At 42.8% G+C, this 18050-nt stretch overlaps 1 protein-coding gene across 24 annotated transcripts in view; it reads right to left on the reverse strand.

Annotated features, from left to right (window-relative positions):
- Positions 1-18050, reverse strand: part of NCOR2 (nuclear receptor corepressor 2) — a 352014-nt gene that overhangs the window by 17067 nt on the left and 316897 nt on the right. For 20 of the 24 annotated variants that reach the window (XM_079957706.1, XM_079957718.1, XM_079957725.1 and 17 more), the window contains 8 exons: positions 7926-8153; positions 6917-7165; positions 5911-6063; positions 5457-5606; positions 5142-5304; positions 3360-3913; positions 1123-1269; positions 466-614 (listed from right to left, as the gene is read on the reverse strand). In XM_079957706.1, coding sequence (XP_079813832.1) covers positions 466-614; positions 1123-1269; positions 3360-3913; positions 5142-5304; positions 5457-5606; positions 5911-6063; positions 6917-7165; positions 7926-8153 — 1793 coding nt within the window. The remainder of the gene's footprint in view (positions 1-465; positions 615-1122; positions 1270-3359; positions 3914-5141; positions 5305-5456; positions 5607-5910; positions 6064-6916; positions 7166-7925; positions 8154-18050) is intronic. The other 4 variants (XM_079957722.1, XM_079957719.1, XM_079957708.1 and 1 more) reach the window with 4 other exon arrangements.

An 18050-nucleotide genomic window follows, 5' to 3' on the forward strand; every position in this document is an offset into this window, starting at 1 on the left:
TCGATTTTACTGTTTTATCATTTTGTAAACTGCTTTGACGTTTTTCACAATCAAGTGGTGTATAAATTTTATGAAATAATAAGTAAATAAATTCACATTTTTGCCAGTCGAGTCAGTTATTTTATGTTGTTAGCTGGTCCTACATAATGCTCTACAACTGCAGGGCAGTTAATACTTTGAATGAAAATGTTTTATCTGGACGAGTCAGCCATGCCGCAACCTCCAAGTCATTTATTCTGAGCTTAAAAGCAGAGACAAAGTCTGCTCCATGGATGAGTCTTGGAAGGGGCTGTATGGATCATTCCTTCCAATAGAAAATGACTGTGCTTACAGGAGCTCTGCTTAAACCTAGCCTGGGACTGCAAGGCTTTGTGTGCTATGGACTCTTTCCAAACAAGCACGGCTTTAGCCCCATCCAAGCCTGTGCAACATCGGCTGGGAAGCTAAGTGACTAATGCTAATTACATTGATATGCTGAGCCAACGTGACGACCCGCTGGTGGCCTTTGGCGCTCTGCGACCCTTGGAATGGCTGGCTCGGAGACTGCCGATCTTCAGGGAGCTGGTGGAGCTGCTGTATTTGTGAGATTTCTGCTGCAGAAGGCTTAAGAGAACCTATGAGGAAAGAGAAAGATGGGCAGAGCAGCCCAGGAGGAGTTAAGACACCTGAAATTCATCTTGGTCAGATGCTTGCTGCTTCATTTAAAATTCACATAGTCCATCCATTTCCAGTGCTCTCACCTTTCCTTTAAGTCAAGAGAAATAATCCCTTACGTATAAAGCGAGCAAAGGCAGACAGGCAAAAACGGAACGACAAGAGCCAGTGATGACATGTCAAACATTTTAGAGGTGACAATTTGATCTGAAGATTGCAAGCACTAGTAAAATCAATGCCACAAGCTGACTAGCAGAGATAGTCAACATGGTGCCCTTCAAATGGTGTGGACTCTAAATCTCATCAGCCAACATGTCCGCTGGTCAGGAGTGCTGAGAATTGTAGTCCAGAGCACCTGGAGAATGTCAGGTTGGCTTGTTCCTGCTATTGGTTGTGCTTTTGGGCAAAGAGGTGATGCAACCAATGTTCACTAGGTGTATGGTGGCCCTTTCCAGGAAGTCCCCTCACCTGGCTGCTTCAGCCGCGGGTCATGCTCCGCCCCACGCCCTTTCTCAGCCTCCTGGGATGGTTTTGCCCCTTTCTCATGGAGCCTGCTGGGTGAGCTCACGGGACTTATTGCTTCTATGCCATCAGGGCTGTAGCTTCCATGGAAACCTGGAAGGCATGAAAGAGAGCAAAGGGTCTTTTAAAATGGCAACAACACTCTTTCCTTCTAAGCACTAATGCAGCAGTTGCAAAAGATTCACGCTGTATTTAACAGAGGGATGGACAAAAGAAACCCTTAAAAGACTTTCCTGACAGCCATAAAAACCTACAACTGGTTTCCATCCCTGCTTGGCACCTGGTGGTTCAAAGCAATTTGTCTCTGTGTTCTAAACCTGGTGGCACTTCCTCATGGGGAAGGAAGGTGAGGAAAGGGGCACAGGGGGCAAATGCACCGGCTTCTTAGTGCTTCTTTCCTGAACAGAAAGCCAGAGGCTGACACACCAGGAAGCCAAACTAAGTAGAGAAACTGTAGGTATAACATGTGGCTGCTCTCAAAGCAAAATGCAAATTAAAGAGAGATAATAATCAAATCTCACAGAATCTAGTTGGAAGCAGGGAGCCTGGGGGTCACCCAATCCAACCCCCTGCTAGTCAAGTGAATTTTCTGTCACCTGTGGAAGCATCTGCATCCTTACATCTCAAAGGGCTTTACTCCCTAGATCTTCCTACTTACAGCTTTGGCTTTCCATCAGATTTAGTTGGGTGCCAAGCTGTGCCCACATATAAATAAACTGGACCTGGCTGCTGCCATTCATGCCCTAGCTACACCCAAGCCGGATTATTACAGAAGTTTTTACTTGGAGCTGCAATTGAGAAGTGCCTGGGAGCTTCAGCTGGTTCATAACACAGCAGCCAGAGTGATGCCTGGCATGAGCTGGTATGATCCTATTACCCCAGTGGTACTTTCAGCTCAAAAGCTTGCCAAATCACTTCTAGGCTCAATTCAGAAGGAACCTCCATAGTACCATGCAGCGGCTTAGCTTTCTGAACTTTCAGAAAAGGTCATTTCATTGGCAGAGATATACAGAGCTAGGGTGTAGTCTGATGTGAATGTGCTTCAGAGCTTGGAAACTTTGGAGATTGTAACTGCCATTAAAGAAAGTCCTAGATGCATGTCTTGTGTGTTGGCATCTGTCTGTCTCGAGAGACAACAGAGTGTGCCTTCAGAGCTGAAGTCAAACTGCTGTGTTAGCAGCCCCAAAGTGTCCTCCCTGGGGCACAAGCATGCGTGGGCAGTATGCATGGAGGACCTGAGCTGCCCAGATGACAACCCCACTCTAAGCCTCACTGATGAGGTCCAAAGGAAAGCAGAGCTATACATTTGGCACCAGCTTGGCTGCAGGTGTTGCCGGGAAAAGGCACACAAAGCGTCATCCTTAGGGATTCCACTCCAGATTTGTGTAAGGTTAACTCCTTAGCCTTTTCTTCTCTCAGAGGAGGTTTAGGAACCCTTTTCCTTCTCCTAGGTGGGCTACCTGTTTGGCCTTTCAGAGGCAGGGAGCAGGATGGTTGTCACAGCCCCTGGTGCCCAGCTGAATTATGCAGGCAATAACCTATGACAGGGATGGGGAACCTGTGGCCCCCTCCAGGATGTTGCCCCAGCCAGCATGACCAATGGTAACAGCTGCAGTCCCACGACACCGGGAGGCACACAGGCTCCTCATTCCTGCCCCGCTACTGCCCAATGCCAAACACAAAATATACATGCTATGATCCATATATATCATACAAACACAGCAGATCATGCAATTTATTCGAAAAATGTAAATCTTTGGAATTTGGAGGAGAGAATAAACTAAAGCCCCTGAAAACAAAACTCCATCCCAAAGTATCCATGCAGCATACAGTACTGTTGCCCATGACACTCTCATTCATGTTTTCCTTCAGCCACCTCCTTTTGCCCGTCACAATCACAGCCATGTTCCAGGAACTGAATGATATGCATAACAGCAGCAGCAACAACAAACAAAACCAAACCCAAGAAGGCACGTAGATGGGCAGGAAGAGAAAACAAATACAGGAGTAAGAGTCTTCATATGAGGCACCACATGAAATAAAACAGGCAGTCACCACAAATGCAAAAATCAAATTTAAAAAATTGATGGGTGAGAAGGGTCTTCGGGGAAAAAAAGGTATTTGTGTGTGTTTTAAGGCCACAAACTTGGAAGAACCGCCCCGCTCCCCCTCCAATTTCTTACCATCGCTATTGGCGTCGTTACTTAGCGAGCTTCTCTCTCGCTTCCCCTTATCGCAAGAAATTTGACGCATGATAATCACATCTATGAAGCTGGCCGCTGTCATGGTGGTCTTACCGAGTGCTCGGAGCTCCTGTTCCTGTACTGAAAAGGTTTTACTCTTTTCTCTACTGGGCTGCTCACTGGCCGAAACTGCGTGCAGCGACTGCTCCAGGGGCGGGTGGTGCTGAGGGTGGCTTTTCCCCTGTCCTCTGCTATACAGGTGGGTTGGACCTGGCCCAGAGGAGGACAAAGGCCGGGGCTCCATGGCTTTAACGGGTGAAGGCGACTGTTCCAGGGCGCCCCCAGCAGGCAGCTTGGAGGAGAACAGGTTGCTGTCTGCCTGAGGCCGCTCCGCTTTGACATCCTGCGCTCTGGAGGCCTCCTTCTGCATGTGGGCAGGATCCATCATAGAGGTATAGCTGTCCAACCCACCTATGGAGCTGCGCAGTGATGATACCGAGGAGTATCCTGAGGAGCGAACTGGTGATGTGGTGGTGGCAGAGGAGGAGGTGGATCTGAAGAGCAGAAGGCAAAGTAAGAGACCTGTGGGAAGCTTTTTCGGTGGATTTAGGGCACAACTGTGGGTTCCCCGGCACAACTGGGCAAGCGCTAACTAGGCTTCGGGAAGGAGACCTGAGGGCTCTGGTAAGGTCCTAGAGTCCTCCCACCTCCTTCCCAAAGCCAAGTTAGCACTTGCGCAGCTCTGAGAAGGAGATGGGAAGGCTCTAGGGCCCTGCCAGAGCCTCATGTCCTCCATGTATTTATCCACTCTTTTGGAAAGCCATCTAACCAACCAGCAATCAGAACCTCTTCGAACAGCAAGGTCCAAAAACTAATGATGTACTATGGGCTGTATCTAGTACTAGTCCTACTCAGAATAGACACTTTGACATTAATTGACATGAATATATCAGGCCCATTAGTTTCAGTGAGCAACACTGACATTGGGATATAACTTTATGCAAATAAGTAATTCCCTTTTGTTCCTCTTGGACCACTTGTCCCTGACTCTTGAACCTTGAAGACCTCCAGATGTTGTCAACCTCCAAGTCCTATCAGCTGTGGGCAGCAAAGCCACGATGGTGGGGAGTTATAGTCACAACAACACCTGGAGGGCCATCGGCTCCCCAGCCCTGTTCTAGTTTGAGGGGAGAGGGAGAAAAGTCTTCCATGTTCCCCACACAAATCATTTTTTTAAATGGTGGCATATTGATTATGGAATGCTCACCCCTTGAGAGGCCTTCATAACCTCCTCTCTGCTGGCTTTTAGGTGAATGTGGAAGCTTTATTTTTATTTTCTTTGCCAGGCTTTGAGTGTTATTTTTCCTGCTGTTCTGAAGTTTCATTTGGACTCTGTTTCTGTAGTTTCCCTGTTCTCTTCTACAGTATTTATTCTTGCTTTCATGTAGGATTTGCATTTTAAATGGTTCTTGTATGCCCCCCTGGGGACCCTTTTAGGCTGAAGGGTGGGCTTTGAATGTTTCAGGTATATGTATGCTACAAACCTCTGTCACATCCCCCACGTGCCACCTTAGCCGTGACACTAAAATGTCCTCTTTGCAACATGATCTGCACCCAATGCAATTTCCTCCCTGCAAGGCCCCAATCGGCAATGTGAAATGTAAATCAACCTGTGATCCTTGGATGAAGGGCAGTATAGAAATTTAATAGATAAAATAAAATATATAATAAAAACATGGCACGTCAGGAACCAATAAGGCCGTTAGCGCATCTCTGACATACCGCAGAACTGAGGGGGCAAGGTTCTCCGAAGGGATCATCTTCATGTTTGTGTTATGCAACACGCTGGGGCGCTGCTGGATGTTCTCCTGGGTGCGGGGCGAGACAGGGGAGTGCTTGTGATTGTGAGAGTGTGCTGACGGCCGACTGCTGCTTTGGTCTGTGCCTGCCACAAAACACAAAGAAACACTGTGAAAACTCTAGATGTGGAAAATCCAAAACAAATAACAGTTGAACAAGAAAGGACTTAACCAAGTCCCTGCCAGGCACCTCCACCCGCTGCCCCCCCCAGAGGTCACTAAAGGAAAGCGATCCAACCTGGTCTCCAGATGGGGGCATGCTCCACAGTGGTTGTGGCTGCTAAGACCGACTTCTTGCGCTCCTTCTCACGCTCCCGTTCCCGGTCTCGTTCTTGCTCCCTTTCAGAAACTGAAGGTCCTGTCTGCTTGGTCAGGTGTGTGTGGCCTCCTATGAATCATTAAACACACAGTCTGAACATGCTCAGAAAGCAGATGTTTTGACCTGAATATTAAAGCAGCTATTCTGCAGGCCCCCTGTCAGCAGCCAAAGTAAACTGCAGCCTGAAACATCCGAGGACACCCAGGTATAAAATGACATACCCATTTTAAAGTACTGCAATTTTAGCCCCTTAATTTTGCTTTGTGTTGTTGTTTCTTATTTTCCTCCTCTCCATGTCCCTTATGCACATGTTAACTTAGGCTCTTAAAGAAGCACCTAATGGATTTCAGCAACATACCAAGAATCAGCCTACCTGGGGAGAGTGGAGAGCTGCTGTGTCGGCTGGTGAAAGCCTGGGGGGCACTGTGGATGTATGTGATCCGGTCAATGGAGGCGGCAGAAGTGCCCGGGGTGGGGGGCACAAGCACAGGCAAATGTGGCACTTGAGACAGGTCAATTATTCCTGCTAAGAGAATGGAGGGGGGAGAGACAGTTAGGAGAAGCAATATGCCTTGGTACTAGAAGTGCAGTGTCAAAAAAGCAATAACCTCTTGTGGCATTGTAAGACACTGTAGCCTGTGCTGTGTCAGCTACGAAAGGATGCCTTAATCTGGACAGTGGGTACCACTTTCCGACTTTCCTGTCTGCCCCATGCCTCCTGCACTTTTTAGGGAGATCCATCTTCTGAAAGCAGCAAGTTCTGTCCGTGTCACATGGTATCACATCACCTGAAGGGCAAGGCCAGCTGCCCAAACTGCCTGCAGCTTGTTCAGAACGGCAGGCAAAGAAGTGGGCAGACTAAACACAGTGAAGAACCTCTCTCTTGTCAGTTACACTTAATGCAACTTGGCAATGCGGAACAGGGAAAACTACAGGCCTGAGGAAAGGGTTGCTGAAGAGTTCTAGGTAATGCAAAAGCTTCATCACCAGAATTACTGGTGCAATTAAGAAGCACCATTGGATCCCCATGATCTGCATGCATCATGTGAAACATAAAAAGTGTTGCAGCTGATTGATGCCTTCACCAGTTAGTGTTGCCAAATCAGGCCCTTATGCCTGAAACTTGCTCCATGTTCACAAAGTCCTCCTAGTCTCAACAACACAGAGAGCCCTATGACACCTTGAATCTAACCAGTGAATTGTGGGAGATACTTTTGCAGGCTTTGTCCAGCAACGGACCAAGTCTGGCCCATGAAAACTTATGCTATAAACAAACATGGTTCTCTGAAAATGCTTCAAGGATCTCTTGCTTTTGTTGCAACAGACGAACACAGACACCTGCCAGAATTTGCCACACAACCCCAAACCTATTTTCGGACCTGCTGCATAATTGAGGGCTAGCGAGGGCTCTCGCGGAGACAGGCCACGCAGCAGGTCTGCCCTCTGGGCCATTGCAGTGGCAGCCGCAGCATTGTGGTGCATCTGCTGGGAGGTGATGTAGTCGTTGATGATGGTCTGCCTGTTCTCCATGGCAGCCGTATCTGGGTAGCCGCGGATTAGGTATGGTGGGTAGAGATGGGGGTACGTAGGGCTAGGAGCGAGGTGCCTTGGCAAGTAATAAGCGGCTGCTGGACAGAACAGAGAAAAGGGACAATATTAGCTTTTTCACATGCTGTGTGTTTTCTTCAGCAGAGTTTGTCTCAAAACAAGAGCACTTGAGAGGGCAATTGGAGCCATCTCTGCTCTACTAGATCTCTTCTTCAACTCTCTATTTTTGGCTTCTCACTGTAAGTTCACCACTACCAACCATGTCCAAACTCTTCTCCTCTTTACCTGAACCTCCCCCCCCACCCCCGTTCTTGCTGCAACTATCCCAGGGTGTCTGAAACCAGAGATATTCTTCTTTACTCTGCATGTTGCTAGAATGGCCTCAAATATCTCCCAATGTTCTCTGTCCTTTTCCATTGTCTGTTAAATTATTCTAAACTGAACAATGAAGGAGAAGAGTTTGGATTTGATATCCCGCCTTTCACTCCCTTTAAGGAGTCTCCAAGCGGCTAACATTCTCCTTTCCCTTCCTCCCCCACAACAAACACTCTGTGAGGTGAGTGGGGCTGAGAGACTTCAAAGAAGCGTGACTGGCCCAAGGTCACCCAGCAGCTGCATGTGGAGGAGCGCAGACGCGAACCCGGTTCCCCAGATTACGAGACTACCGCTCTTAACCGCTACACCACACTGGCTCTCTATGCATCCAGATTCTTAAGAACTAACCCAGTCGAATCTGTACAGAGAGACTAAGCTGTGTAATCCTGGCCTAGATAACTCAGCATATTCCAGTCATGGTGATTGTTTCACTGCTGCCATTTTCTGAACCTAAGACACGTTTACCTGCTTCCAGGGGGATTCCTCTGGGAATAGCTGCTGGGTCAAAGGCCAATGGAATGTGTCCCCTGTACAAGTCCACACCGCTCACTCCTCGGAGCAGGTGCTCATATGGAGAGATAGGGGGGTGGTGGTCTGCAAGGGTAGCATGAGGCGACTTGGAGCTGGCCATTTCTCTTGGCGTCGGGGTGATCTTTCTGTCCTGGGATACAGGCTTTCCAGCAGCGATGCTCCCTGTCAAAGTAAAATGGTTTGTTACAAGAGCCTCTGTGGAAACGCCCTCGAGATCTCAAGCCGTTCTGAGACAAGTACTTCCCTTTACCTGTTAGATTTGACTGTTGGGTTTTTTGGCTAAAATGTTTGTAAAAGTTGAAAATGAAAAATGAAATTATATATAAAAAAGAGACAAGCCGAAGAGGTACTGGAAGATGTTATGGAATATTTTTTTCTTCATAAAAATAAAACTACCAAGACGAGAAAACACACAAAAACAACTATTGATGTCTCCAATATCAGAAGTTGAGATTGGGGAAACAATCTCAAATATGGCAAATGGTAATGCACCAGGGCTAGACAGCTTTCAAGTGGAATGGTATAAAACATATACTGATCTCCTGTCACCTAGATTATATCAGTTACATGATGAGATATTTAGAGAAGGAATCAGCTCAACATTATTCAACCATGCTTACATTACTGTTATTCCAAAGCCTGGCAAGGATCTGATGCAATGTGCCAACTATCGCCCAATTTCTTTGATAAACATTAATACGAAAATAGTAACAGCAATATTGGCAAATAGATTGCAAAGAGTAATACCAACTTATTAAAAATGACCAAACAGGGTTTATAAAGAGGAGACAAGCTGCAGATAACATCAGGCTGGTAGTGGTTTTGATAAATTTAAACAGGAACAGTGAAGATTTAGCTACTGTATACTATCTCTAGATATGGAAAAAGCTTTTGATAAGAGCCACAATCTATGTGTGGAAAAAGTACTACAAAATTTTGGTTTTCCATTAGACTTTATAAAATGGATAAACCTATTATATTGCTCCCCTACATCTAGAGTTAAGACAAATGGCATAATTTCTGCACCTTTCACGTTATCTGGAGGTACTAGGCAAGGCTGCCCACTTTGCCTTTGCTTTTTAATATCTGTTTGGAGTCCCTGGCATGTACTATTAGACAGCATAAGGAAATCTTTGGTGTAATTCGTAACTCATTTGAATACAAATTGGTAATGTTTACAGATGATATTCTTCTGTTTATTACAAAACCTCACAGTACTATTTCAATATTAATGCAAAATCTAGATTTTTTTGGCAGTATTTCTGGATATACTATAAACTAGTCCAAATCGGAGTTGATGTTAATAGGAAATAACTTTTTGATTCAACCGTTTAAACAATGCCAATTTCATATTTGCAAAGACAACATTAAATATCTAGGCATATTAATACCACAACTTATCTAAATGAGCATAATTAAACATCAACAAAATATATCATGAGGTATCAATAGACATCGACAGATGAGAGTCATTGAACCTGACTCTGTGGGGGGGGAAGTCAATGCTATTAAAATGAACATAATACCTAGACTGCTTTATGTCTTAAGAGAAATTCCAATTCACACGACGAACAAATACTTTCACAAAATTAAATCTTTTATTAGAAAATGCCTTTGGGGCTCTTCTGTTCCAAGAATATCTATGCAAAAAATGCAAATACTGATAAAAGATGGAGGAATTGGGATCCCAGACTTAGAATTGTATCAACAAGGATATTTACTGTCAGGTACACTATTCTGGAGACCCACAACTGAAAACAACTGTCCAAAATGGGCTGCTTTGGAATATGTAGCACCTCTAGAGAGATGTAGCACTTCTAGAGAAACGGCATTTCCGTGCGCTGCTCTGGTTCACCAGAAGCGGCTTAGTCATGCTGGCCACATGACCCAGAAGCTGTACCAATAAAGCGAGATGAGCACCACAACCCCAGAGTCGGCCACGACTGGACCTAATGGTCAGGGGTCCCTTTACCTTTGCCTAGATAGATGGGCAGCACTCGGGTCTAAATACATTAATACTTTAGATGCTACTGAAACAGTAACATCAGTTCGAACGACATGGCTCCATATGTCCCCAAATTATAAATTTGACCTTTTCTCCCACGACAAAATGACTTTGTGGGGAAACACGTCTTTAAAAATTGGGAAAGAAATGATCGTATGGAAGAGGTGGATGAATTTGGGTATATGTATTAATGGACATGTACGTTGGTAAAGGCTTTCTGGGAAATGATATACAATGAACTAAATAAAATGTTTAAAAATACATTTGTTAAAAAACCAGAAGCCTTTTTACTAGGTATAATAGGTGAAGAGTTACCAAGTGAAGACAGAAGACTTATGCAACAACAGCAGCGAGAATGCTACTAGCCCAGAAATGGAAGGAAGGTGAAGTACCAACAAAAGAAGAATGGCAGATGAAACTGATGAAATATGTGGAGATGGCGAAACTGACGAGGAAGATGCGAAACCAGGAAGATAAAGTATTTGTAATGTGGATTTTTTTACGATAATTATGGATGTTTAATAGATGGATAATGATAAAAGATGCAGCAAACTTAATCTTAAACATGGAACCCATGGAGGGAGGGAAGGAGGTCCGAAGGTTCAAATGTACCTTGCATTTTAATGTTTGAAATGGTTATGTTAAAATGTATAAAATTGTGATATATATATATATATATATATATATATGTTAGACCAGCTGATAAATGAAGAGGATGAATATTATATATACTCCATCTTAAGAGACAAATACAGATTACCTACAAATGCTCAATGGCAATATCTCCAGATAAAACACTTGCTAACCACCATCTACGGACCAGCAGCTTTTACAGCCTCAGAGACCCCAGATATATTGAAGCAGCTGATTAATTCTTACGCCACAAAAAACATATATAAATCTTTGTTATTAGCAAACCAAATTGATATACAGGTACTGAAGGAGGATTGAAATAAAGAATTAGAGATCTAAGATATTTGAAAGAAAAAAAGGTGCAGAGGATCCCGACAGAAAAAAAAGAAAGGCTGAATGCCCCAATAGAAATTAGTGAAATAAAAGAAGTTATAAAAGAACTCAAAAGAGGGAAGGCTCCGGGGCCAGATGGATTTACAGCACGTTACTACAAAGAAATGAAATACATCATGTCAGTACCTTTGAAAGAAGTTATGGACAATATTCTCAAGGAGAAAGAAATCCCTGAAACATGGAAGGAAGCGTTCATCACCTTTATTCCAAAACAAGACTCTGATTTGACACAAGTCAAAAATTATAGGCCTATTTCATTGTTAAATGCAGACTATAAAATTTTTGCAAGTATTTTAGCAAGGAGAATTAAAACAATATTACAAGAAGTTATTCATAAAGATCAAGCGGGTTTCCTACCTGGCAGACAGATGAAGGATAATGTAAGGAATATAATTAATATTTTGGAATATCTGACTGCCAGGAATGAGAAACAAGCAATGTTAATATTTGTGGATGCTGAAAAGGCCTTTGATAATATATCATGGGATTTTATGTTAAAAAATCTGGAATTTATGGAGGTGGGGAAGGAATTCCTTAATGGAATAAAGGCAATATATACTGAACAAAGAGCTAAGTTAATTGTAAACAATGTGATTACGGAAGAAATAGGGATAACCAAAGGTACACGACAAGGGTGTCCACTTTCGCCATTGTTATTCATCATGGTCCTAGAAGTCTTTCTAAACTCTATAAGAGAAAATAAGGAAATAAAAGGGGTAGAACTAGGCCGGAATGAGTATAAGGTTAAAGCCTTTGCCGATGATCTGGTTTTAACGGTGGAAGAACCTTTAGAGAGCACCAAAAATATTCTAGTAGAGGTGGAGAGATTTGGTCAAGTGGCAGGTTTTAAGTTGAATAAGAGAAAGACCAAAATAATTGCTAAGAATATGGATCAAGAAACGATAGAAATAATGCAACAGCAAATAGGAATAGAAGTAGTGAAGAAGGTGAAATATCTTGGCATCTGGCTGACCCCTAAGAGTATTGACTTATATCAGAATAATTACATACCAGTGTGGAATGGAATTAAGAAAGATCTGGAGGTGTGGGGACGAATGAAATTATCAATGTGGGGAAGGATTTCAACGATAAAGATGAGCATTCTGCCAAAATTATTATTTTTGTTTCAAACAATTCCAGTAATCAGAGGGACGGCTATTTTTAAGGAATGGCAAAGAACAATTTCAAGGTATATCTGGCAGGGTAAGAAGCCAAGAATTCAATTTAAGTTATTAACAGATGCGAAAGAAAGAGGTGGCTTCGCCCTGCCAGACCTGAAATTATATTATGAAGCATCATGTCTCTGCTGGTTAAAGGAATGGATAAAATTAGATAATACGGAGTTGCTAGATTTAGAAGGATTTGATAATAGATTTGGGTGGCACGCATATTTATGGTCTGGAAAGAAGAAAGGTCATGTAGGCTTTGAGAACCACATTTTCCGAAGATCGCTGAAAGTTTGGGATAGGTATAAAAACCTACTCGAGCCAAAAACCCCACACTGGTTGCCTCCATTAGAGGTTATGAGTGTTAAAAAAATTAATATGAGGAAAAAATGGATTACATATGGAGAGTTAATTGTTAAGGAAGGGGGGAGATGGAAAATGAAACCTTATGAAGAGGTAAAAGAGCATGTATATGATTGGTTGCATTATTTACAAATGAATGAAATGTTTAAGAAGGACTTTAAAGAATATGGTTATGCAGAGAAAGAGTCAAAATTTCAAACAGAAATAATAAACAACGAATACAAAATATTATCTAAAATGTATAAAATTTTGCTGGAATGGCATACAAAAGATGAGGAAGTTAAATCGGTTATGATAAAATGGGCCAGGGATTTTGGATATAACATACAAATGGATGATTGGATTAAATTATGGAATGAATATATGAAATTTACTGCATGCACAGCGCTAAAAGAAAATATTATGAAAATGATGTATAGATGGTACATTACACCGGTAAAACTTGCAAAAATGTATAAAACATGTAAGAGATGTTGGAAATGTAAAGAAAAGGATGGTACTTTCTATCATATGTGGTGGGAATGTAAAAAAGTGAAGAGCTTCTGGGAATTGATTTATAATGAACTGAAGAAAATGTTGAAATATACATTTGCAAAGAAACCAGAGGCTTTTCTTTTAGGAATTATAGGAAATGAAATAAATAGAAAGGATTGTAAACTTTTTCAATATGCAGTAACAGCGGCAAGAATATTACTGGCCCAGAATTGGAAACAAGAACAAGTACCAACATTAGAGGAGTGGAGAATGAAGCTCATGGACTATGCAGAACTGGACAAATTGACAGGAAAGATTAGATATCTACGAGACCAAAAGTTTATCGAGGACTGGGGAAAGTTGGTGGACTATTGGGAAGGCATAAGTGATAGAGAAATAACGTTAGTGGCATTTAAAGAAGCTCTGTAAAAGTCAAAGAAATATTGCAAAAAAGAAAAAAAGGTTTCAAAGGGTATATTGAAAGGCAATAGTGAATTTAAGAAATGTGTAATTAAAAATCAAACTTGAACGATTATCAGAGAGGCTGAAGGAAGTCCAAAAGTGAAAAATTTGTTAAAGTTGAAATGTGATGTGTTATGTATTCTTTATTTGGAAATTAATAAAAAATCATATATATATAAAAAAGGAATAAAGAATTAGAGATCTCAATTTCGACCTTATACAACAACAAAAAATATTTAGAATATACTGGACCCCATTATGTTTAAAAAGGGCTATTTAAGGTATCTAACTGTTTGAGATGCAATAGAGATAATGCTTCTCTAAAACATGTTTTTTCATTGTCCTATATTGAAAGATTTTTTGGCAGACGGTAACTGAAACCATCAACAGAACTGTACGGAACAACCTTACATTTACAGAGCAAAATATCTTCTTGAATTATATACCCAGCACCTGGAACCTTACAAAAGGACAATATGAGTGGACTCTCCGTGCCACAGCAAAAAGACTGGTACTGATGAACTGGAAAAATAAAAATGCGGCTCCCTTCTATGATTGGATTGAAGACTTATACAAACTTGCAACATATGAACAACTTGCATATAAACGCAGACTTGCCATGGACAAATTCAATGATATTTGGAATCCATTCTTACAAATACTGTAATAGGTTAAGATCTGGTGAAGTACAATGATAACCTTGTAAAATATACAGTTTGGGTCCCCCCTCCCCCCTTTATTTCCCCTTCTACGCGGGTTCTATTTTTCTTTTTCGTTTTCTCTTATTTACGTCTCATCGTGTTTAGTGCACATATAATTATGTACTTTTAAAACTTTCAATAAAGATGTTTTTAAAAATTCAAGACAGAAGGCATGAACACAGTTTCATTGCATTTAATAATAAATAGAAAGAGAGAAACAAGCCCTTTCCCCCTGCTACCGACAGGTATGTTATCATCGCACTTGAAACCCATTGTAAATACTACCATTTTGTTCTTTGGATAAAAGAAAACAGCAACACCATCCTTATTCTTTATTTTTTAACTTTTCTCCAGATGGAACACTAGTTCCTGCCTCTGTACAGCAGGATTTAACATTCCTTTATTTAAATCCATGGCACTCCCAATTCAGTTAGAGTTCCCACAAACAAAAAATCCAAAGTCACCCCTTTCTATTTCTTAACCTGATAGCTTCTGTTGATGTTAACCTTTCATTCATTCTGTTAAACCTTGGCATTGTGGCAGTTTGATAACTAAATACAACTAAACTACACATAACAAGAACCTTGCTGGATGAGTCTGAAGACCCATCAAGTCCAGCGTTCAGTGCTCACAGTGGCCAACCAGATGACCTCTGGGAAGCCCACAAGCCTTCTGCCACTCCTCATCTCAGAAGAACAGCACCTCGGATTCTGGAGGCAGTACATAACCACCATGACTTCTAGCCACTGATGGTCTTATCCACCTCTCCCAACTTTCAGCTGCACTGGATGACCCTGAACTCTAGTATTACAAGAGAAATCCATTTTCTGCACACTATGCAGAATTTTAACACCCCCTCCTTTACTCAGTTTTTCTAAACTAAAAATCTCCAAACACTGTCACCTTTCCTCAGTTGCTCCTGTACTATTATAATTTTGGTTACCCTTTCCTGCACCTTTTCCAGCTGTACAAAATAAATTTCCAAGTTGCAGCAACCTGAACCGTACACAGTATTCCAAGTGTGGTCTTGCCTACAGGTTTGCAGAAAGGCATTATAATAACTGGAGTTTTGCTACTGGCCCCAACATGGATTTTGCCTTAGCTGCTTCACACCGTGTAGACAACTTCATTGAGCTCACCACCTGAAACAAATCTGTTCTCGTCATCAATGCAGTTCATACACACTAGGGCATTGCTTGGAACTTGACCAGGCTATCAGATTTCTTTTGAGAATGCTATATATTATTCACCCGATACCCTGATTCAAAGGGTCAATTCACATCCTTTCCCCCAGGTGTAATTTAATGTGCCAGGCATGCATTGTACCAGGACAGTCACTAGAGAACCAGGATTGGCTGTGGCTCCCTCCCAAGTAAACACCTGAGTGAGTCACAAACCCAGGTTGGCTATCAAGTGTGGAACAGCCGCCTGTGCCATTTCAAGGAGCTGCTGTGCCCTTGTGTTTCTTTCCCACAACCCTACTGGATCACCTTAAAGGGACCGACTGGTTTGCAAGTCCTTCCTTAACAGGAGTCTTGTTGTGTTTCAATGGAGATGACGGGCAACACAGATCCATAGAAAAACTGCCTTCTAACAAGATCAAACTAATTGAACGCCTAGCTCAGTCTTGTCTACTCTTTGATCAGCAGCAGCTCACCAGGGTTTTGGGCAGACTCTGATCTGCTCATTTGAACTGGAGTTACCAGGGACTGAACTGGTGACGTGCAAACCATTTACATTGGCCATGGGGAAAGGAGACACAGAGAAGCCAAGGAGGGACGTGGCACAGATCAGTGAGGGCTGGGATTTGGCTTTTGTTCTTTTGGCAGAAAGTATGGAGCTAGAAGATCTAGTAGGTTTAAAAGGAGCATGGGGAATGATTCTGTAAGCATCTAAGGAAAGCGTACACTGAATGTACCCTTGCCTTATACAGTGGTGCCCCGCAAGACGAATGCCTCGCAAGACGAAAAACCCGCTAGACGAAAGGGTTTTCCGTTTTGGAGGTGCTTCGCAAAACAAATTTCCCTATGGGCTTGCTTCGCAAGACAAAAATGTCTTGCGAGTTTTTCCGACTTTTCAACCCTCCCCCCCTTTTTCTAAGCCGCTAAACCGCTTATCCGCTAAAAGCCGCTAATAGCGCTAATCCGCTAATCCGCTAATGGGCTTGCTTTGCAAGACGAAAAAACCGCTAGACGAAGAGACTCGCGGAACGGATTCTTTTCGTCTTGCGAGGCACCACTGTATATTCTGTCAGCAGACAATAGGTTAATGTAAAAATGAAAGAGTGTGTGTGTGTGTGTGTGTGTGTGTGAGAGAGAGAGAGAGAGAGAGAGAGAGAGAGAGAGAGAGACCGACCCAGCAACCATGGAAAGAATTAAAAACATGCAAGGTGAAATCGAAGGCCAGATGAGGCTGACAGCCTCCTCCTCCTCCTCCTGTCCTGGGGTGCTGGAAGCATTTTTGCAACTTGCAGCTGGAAAGATGACAGGCTCTTTACATTTTCCTTCTCATTTGGCTATGGCACTTCAACTTTTAAATACTTCCCTTGCCAGTCCCTCCTGTTTTGGACTGAACAAAGCAAAAAGAGCTTATTTGAGACTGAAAGGAACTGTGCCCATTTCCCAAACCTGCTCTTATCTGAACCAGTTTAAAACAAAGCCTGTAGTGTGACCTGGACCTGCCCGATGAGAACAGTTTGGGTTCTGCAGTCATACAAACACATTGTTTATCGTGGCCACAGCTGCAACAGGCCCAGAATAGGTTGTACACCAATGCTTGCTTTATTTATTGTTCATTTGACTTATTTATAGACTACCCTTCACTCTACGGCCTCACAGCACAAACAAATCACAAGGTCATCAAATGATCAACCAACACTATAAAATATTACAATAATAGAACAGGCACGCCTGAAGGATATAAGAGCAGGTGATGAAATTATCCAAGTGGTTCCAAATGTCAATCCCTCCTGAAGACCTGGGGAAATAGCTGCTTCTTTTGCGTATCTGTGCTCAATGCACCTCAGAGAGAAGGCTTGCTCACATGCTGACACCCCTCTACCTAGATTTCTCCCGGCAGCGGGATCACTGATCGTAACTCAGAGACAGTTCATATGGAAGGAGCCACTACTTTGAGATATTGTGTCACAAGTTATGTATAGTTATAGATAGGTAGCCGTGTTGGTCTGCCATAGTCAAAACAAAATAAAAAAATTCCTTCCAGTAGCACCTTAAAGACCAACTAAGTTAGTTCTAGGTATGCACACGTGCATGCACACGAAAGCTCATACCTAGAACTAACTTAGTTGGTCTTTAAGGTGCTACTGGAAGGAATTTTTTTATTTTGTTTTGACAAGTTATGTAGTGCAACATAGGCATCTATGGGCTTGGAATCAAATTGGTAACCACTACCATTACATGGATTCGACCCAGACGTGTCCATCGGCACTCTGGTTGCAGCATTCTGCACTAGTTGCAGCTTCCAGTTCTACTTCAAGGGCAGCCCCACATGGAGTGCACTGATGTAATCCAAGCTGAAGGTTACCAGAACCGTGGCCAGGCCTTCCCAAGCCAATGGTCACAGCTAGCAAACTGGCTGCTGCTGGGATTAGGCACACCTAGGCACTGAAGTCAATTTGGCTTCAACTGGCAAAGTTAGATTGAACTGCACCCCAAAACTACTCTTGCCTGCTCTTTCAGATGGAAAGCAACTCCATCAAGGGCAGGCTAAATTCCAAATCCACAGTACCGCCATCTTGTCTAGGTTCAGCTTCAATTTATTAACTCGCCTCCTGGTAACGGACCAACCACACCGGATTCAGGTGTAACAGAGAAAGAGTTGGGTGTTATCTGTATATTGATGA

This window comes from Podarcis cretensis (genome assembly GCF_951804945.1).
Source record: "Podarcis cretensis genome assembly, chromosome: 16".
NCBI classification, from domain to species: domain Eukaryota; kingdom Metazoa; phylum Chordata; class Lepidosauria; order Squamata; family Lacertidae; genus Podarcis; species Podarcis cretensis.